At 39.8% G+C, this 6,285-nt stretch overlaps 1 protein-coding gene across 1 annotated transcript in view; it reads right to left on the bottom strand.

Moving 5' to 3' along the window:
* Positions 1-902: 902 nt before the first annotated feature.
* Positions 903-6,285, bottom strand: part of LOC143033911 (cuticle protein AMP4-like) — a 12,711-nt gene continuing 7,328 nt past the window's right edge. The window contains exons 2-3 of the mRNA XM_076199549.1: positions 2,376-2,668; positions 903-1,633 (exon numbers count right to left, since the gene is read on the bottom strand). Of these exons, the coding sequence (XP_076055664.1) occupies positions 1,465-1,633; positions 2,376-2,668 (462 nt within the window). The 3' untranslated portion in view covers positions 903-1,464. The remainder of the gene's footprint in view (positions 1,634-2,375; positions 2,669-6,285) is intronic.

Here is a 6,285-nt window from a genome sequence, read left to right as displayed (position 1 = left end):
CGTGTCTGTCGAACCGCGTTCGACGAACCGTTAGACCCTCTTAGTCACTTTAAGTTAGCTAATAGTCGGGGATTGATGTGGACATAATCTTCTGCAAGAAAGCTGGTTTGGTCAAGTTAGTTAACTAATAATAGGGAGGGAGAATCGAGGATAGTGATATAGAAAATTAAAATTATGATTACTTTATCTCGATTTTTTTTTACTGAAAACCATTAACCCTCCAACAGTTAGCAATTACACAGGAGTTGTACTGTTATCAGCTGTACAGTGTTAGAGCGATTTTTTATTTTGTCACTGACTGGAAAAAAGAGGAGCTCTCTCTCTAGATGTCAGTTCTCTTTGTGTGAAAAAATGTGGAAGAAAGGTAGTTATAACAGATAGAGATCTTTGGGGCAAGCCCGGAGACCGAGTGTCAGATCCTCGCGGTTGCACCTTCGTCTGGGTTTGAGAATAGTAATTACATTTGAAGACAATCAGCGGGGATAATATTTTCTCCGATGTCCGTCTCTCAGGATCACCTCATATGGGCCTCCATCATTGGTTTAGTCACATATAGGAAGTTCCTAAAGTTTATTTGTACTTGTAAATTGTTTACCTTTCCTGAATGCCTGGTTTAAAGAATTTTCGTACTAGGTATCATGTTTACTTTTATTCTGACTGCTGCTAATTTATTTCACTTGCCATTCGTTTGATAGCGAAGGGCTTAATTCTGAAAGCCGATGAGTTATAACTGACTGTTTGTAGACTATCTGGCATCTACTTTTAGGTAACATTGGTAAACAAGTCCTTTAACCCTTTGGGTAATAAAGATGACTTGAGCCAAATGAAATTGTCTTAAGTCAGCCAGAACAAATGTTTTCAATTGCGAAGACATTTTTCAAGGGTTAAAACTATCAAAATGCTCCATATACAATTGTTTATTTCGATTTACACGTTTACATATTCTGATCAGAAATGAGTTACTATTGAGACTAGGTGGAAACCCAGCAGTTAATGTGATTATGCGGTTCAAGGTTAGCTGACCTAAAAGTTTCTCTACTGCTGGTGTACATTTCGTTGTTGCCCTTTTGAAAACTACTTTGTGCCTTGGAAGCATCCACTGTCCTTGTTAACCCTATAATGTCTAAAAGCTATTCTAAGTTGAGTATAGTGCTCAGTGGTAGCTAAGCAACACCTTCAAATATGATACAAATGGAAGAAAATAGTCTACAATGTTAACAATCTCCTCGAAAAAAAAACTGATTTGTGTTATTTATTTCCAAATATGTCTACGGTACTGTAGTATTCTAAAACATATTCAGGCTTACAGTCATTACCTTCCAATATCAAAATTATTTGTATTCTACAGTTGGTCTCAAATAGAATGGCATATGGCACTTGTTTATTGAATACATGGCTATATATCACAAAAATACAGTCTTACAGGCTTATCATATACAGTATACGAGTAGTTTAAGGCTTATTTTACTCGAAGGTAATTCCAGCTGCTCGCTGCTCCTCGGCAATTCTCAAAAGCTCGGCCACGTGAGGAGGAGCTGCGGGCGCCACAGGGAGGTGATCACCTTGGGCCTGGAAGCCATTCTCGTTGGCCACATATCTGATCTCAATCAAATTTCCATTCTCATCCGGGTAGCTGTGGAAGAGACGGTAAGGATCATGTTAAGACTGAAATGCTACAAAAAGTCTAAGAGTGTAAATAAATCATATAGTAACCCTTTCACAGTGGAAAGGAGTTTCATTCAGGTGAATAAAGTGTACTAGCAGCAGCTGGAGCAAAAGACCCAATTCATATACCAACCCTTTCACTTTGGAGAAGTGTATCTCTTATCGGAATAACATTGACTAGCGACAGCTAGAACAAAAGTCCAAATAATTGCAACTAAAGGGAAGAAATATGTTTGAGATCGTTCAGCTTAACTGAATTACACTAGTTGGTGGCGGCTAGAATAAACAACTAAATTCATAAAATGCAGTAAGAGGGGTAAGAGGGCTAGATCTTTATATGGTAGTACGATTTTCATGATAGACAGTTTCATTCATTTATGGAAACAATCTCTCTCCCAGAGTTAAACTTAATCTATTGATATGTAAGGAATCAGTTCACACTTGTTAAAAATATCACCCAAGTCGACATGATGTCACTTAACTCTTGGACATGGTTTTGTGATTTTGGATCTCGTCACTCAAAAACTCTATTTCTCTGCGCATGAACAAACCTTGTGTGCAAGAATATTGAAATTCATCTCAACCTATTTCATATATAGCAGTGATTTTCATTATTTTTCTGGCTATCGCGAGGCAACTTAGGTCAATAATGTAGGTACTCTCTGTTCGAAAAGAAATGAAATCACACACACGCACACACACACACACACCTGTAAATTCCTTCATAGTTGCTTTGTCCTGCGACACCAGCGGTAGCTAACTCAGAGAATCTGATTCCGTTCTCAGCCTGAAAGTCGATGCTGAAGGAGCCATCGACGGGAACCTCTCGTGTGTCGCTCAGGATAGCAACGAATGGAGGGCCTCTTTCAACAACTTCGGCGACGACTGGGGCGGCGGCGGCGACATCGGGGACAGGGGCAGCGGGGACATCATCGGCAGGAACGACCGCTTCCTCGGGCAGTTTGGCGGCAGCGGCCACAGCCACCAGGGTAGCAACAAGTACCTGCAAAAGGAGGGTGAGGCGTTTGTTTGGATATCGTAGCAATGTATAGTTTGTTTACACCATCTAGCATGTTGATTCCGATCGTGTCTCGTAGGACGTAAGCCCCATGTTTTATATTGAAAGCTACCGGCCACATTTACTATTCCTAAAAGTTAGTTCAAAGGTGATGAGCTTTGTTATAGCTGAGTTCTTTATTTTCATTCTTGATACCAACATTCGAATACATATTCTTTACAGACATGCATGTACACACACACACACACACACACACACACACACACACACACACACACACACACACACACACACACACACACACACACACACACACACACACACACACACACACACACACACACACACACACACACACACACACACGTGTGTGTGTGTGTGTGTCTGCACGCGCGTGCGTGTGTGTGTGCATAGTTCTCCCTATGGATACTGTTATTAATCTGCATAAGTTTTGCCTGGTGGATTCTAAGTTTGTTTTTAACGAAGAATTTTATATTCAGAAATTTGAAATGTATGGAAGTGACAGTTGCCGACAAATCTGTCGAAATAAACACCAAATGTGAGGACGAAGGAGCCTTTATTAGAACGACGTTTTGCTTGTTACAGCTGTTCAAGTACATAGTCGTAATACACATGACTGAGATTAAATAAGAGGGACGGGAGGAACGGGGAGAGGGAGGGAGTTAGGGAGTTAGGGAGGGAGGGAGGGAGAGAGGTAGGGAGGGTTTATTGGGGGGGGGGGTCACTGAATACTAGGAAAGTTTAAGGATAGGGTGGACCTTCTCCTTAACCTTTCTTAGTATTAAGTAAACCACCCCCATACCCCTATCCCTACCTCCCTTCCTCCCTTCCTCCTTCCTCCCCACGTTTCCTCCGTTCCTCTTATTTAATCTCAGTCATGTGTATTACGACTTTGTACTTGAAAAGCTGTAATAAGCGAAACATCGCACTAATAAAGGTTCCTTCATCCTCACATTTGGTGTTTATTTCGATAAATTTGAAATGACAATGGGAAACCCCATGTCTCCATTATTGAGCAATTTGTACATGGAATTTTTTGAAAGGAAATTGTTATCTTGTATTCTCCCTCGTAACGTTATCTGGTATAGGTATGTTGATGATATTTTATGTATTTGGTTTTTTGATGTTAACTTGGATAATTTTATCATTGACTTAAATGGTTTAGAACCTTCTGTTAAATCTAAAATGGAGATAAAAGAAGATAACAAATTGTCCTTCTTTGATGATACCGTATACAGGAGAGACAGACATTTTAGATTTGATGTTTTTAGGAAACCCACCAATGTTTTCTCATATGTTCATTTTTATTCTGCTCATCACCTTAATACTAAGATTTCAGTTTTTTCCTCGATATTTCTCAAAGCTAATAGATTTTGCAGTCCGGAATTCTTAGATGAAGAAACAAATATGCTAGTTAAAGTTGCATAAGGTCTGGAATATCTAAAATATATTATAGATAGATCACAGAAAAGGGCCTTGAAATCTTATTATAGCACCACCCAAAAAGATCACTCCTGTAAGAAGGACCTTTTAGTTCTCCCACTTCACGAAATCTTGGTAAGACTTCCTCGTGTCCTAAGGAAGTTTAACATTCAAGTCATATTCAAGAACAGCACAATTAAAGAACTCCTCATAAAAATTCCCCTTGTAATAAGACAGGATGTGTCTACAGAATTCCCTGCAAACACTATAATTCTTGCTTTATTGGTCAAACTGGCAAAGAGCTGGATAAAAGGATGGGCCAGCACACGCACAGGGCCAGTACAGGCCAGGTGTCTAGCTTGGGATATTATTTCTCTATGGTTAGGATAAGAATGTTTCCAATGAATTCTGTGGTGACATTTAATTTTATACGTTTCTTTTCATACTTGCCCTTCACTGAGGAATGTTATCGGAAAACTAGGGGGAGTTACCAGGTAACTAAGGGAGTTTATCGGGTAACTGGAGGAGGTTACCGGGTAATTGCGAGAAGTTACTAGGTAGCTTGGGTAGTGACGAACTGTCGCATAATTGGGAGATTCTCCAGCTTCCGGTTTTGATGTAATGTCGCATGCTTGCATTTGTGCCGTTTTGTACCATACTTGGATTTGTGGCGTTTTGTCGCTTGCATGGGAGGACCTTGAGGTCCTCTGCTTGTGTGTTTAGGTTTGGGTTCAACTATTTAATACATATTGCTTCTAAGAATGGGAGGCGTCTATCTTGTGTACATATTTCCAAATTCTTGGTTGTTTCTTCTAGGATGTTTCTTGTTAGGACTATGCCATGTTTTTCTATTATATGAATTTTGGGGTCTACTGATGTAAGGTGTTCATTGAAAGGCGACGGGATAACTTCATTGCCGTCGCGCCAAAATAGGTGGAGGGGAGGGTTTCCCAGTTCACTTGGGTACATTTAAACTTATAATATTGCTCCTGTGGATTATAGTTCATGCAGTAGATATACAGCCCGTGGCTACGCTGATACGTCGTCACTAGTAGAATCCATCTGCCCTCCTCAGAGAGAGTTGGTCGATAATGATATGGCCCTCGGACAGAGGTGGTAATGGGGCAGCTTTTGTTGATCCAGTCATGTTCAGAGAAATCCATCCAGGTCCTTCTTGAATTTCTCTACGTTACGGTTATTTGAAGTTGTAGTCAAAGTTTTTCAGCGTCATTACTGTTCCTGGTCTTCATAAAAATGTCGTAAATATATCGATAGTAGATTTTTTTTCTGTATTTCTGAATACTTCCTCTGCTATACAGCCCATGAAGAATTTTGCCATTAGTACTTCAAGAGGGGATCCAATTACTATACCATCAATTTGGCAGTACTTGTTTCCGCGGAGGCAAATGAACGGGACTTTTTTGTAATATGCTCGATTGGTGCGATTTATGGAAATGTTTGTGTATAACCATTCAGCACCGAGAGAAGCAATTCTTCCTTTTGTACGATCGGCCTTGAGAATATCGAGGAAGTCGGATATTGATTGCATATTATAGATGGTAGGTGAATAGTGGATCAGGATGGTGCACAGTTTCTTATCAAGTTTAAATATTTGTGCAGGAATCTGCGAGATTATGGGCTTTATATTTCCAGGTTAGGTTTTTTAACGGTTCCGCATCAGCAACCCATATCGTACTCTTCGGTTCGTCTAATTTTATTTTGCTGGCAACGTTGTTCACTTCTATTAGTCGGTTTACTATTTTCTTTAGTGTTTCTGTCGGGTCCTTGGTGATTTTCTTGTTTTGATCTATCACTGAGGACGGTATTTACCTAATCCAAATACTCGGGGGTTTTCATGAGTGTGTAAGTAGCTGCTTTTTCAGTTTTCCCTATAGTAATGCTAGGGTCTAGTCTTAACTGTTTTGCGGCCTCGATGTGTTTATTTTCAATTAAACTACTGTTGTGATTTGCGCTAGATTGATTAATTTCTGCGATTCCCTTTTGCTTGAAGGAAGGCTCAACAATGACTTCACTTCTCTTTTGTTAATTTCTCTATGTCATCAATAAGAACTTCACATTCTGTTCATTTCTGGAATCTCTTTGGCATAGGCATTATATGACAATTGATGACAATGTTAAGCAGTTCCTCTTGGTCTGGA

This window comes from Oratosquilla oratoria, chromosome 16 (assembly GCF_046742065.1).
Source record: "Oratosquilla oratoria isolate Oo_2021 chromosome 16, ASM4674206v1, whole genome shotgun sequence".
Lineage (NCBI taxonomy): Eukaryota > Metazoa > Arthropoda > Malacostraca > Stomatopoda > Squillidae > Oratosquilla > Oratosquilla oratoria.
This window is presented reverse-complemented; position numbering and strand designations above follow the sequence as displayed.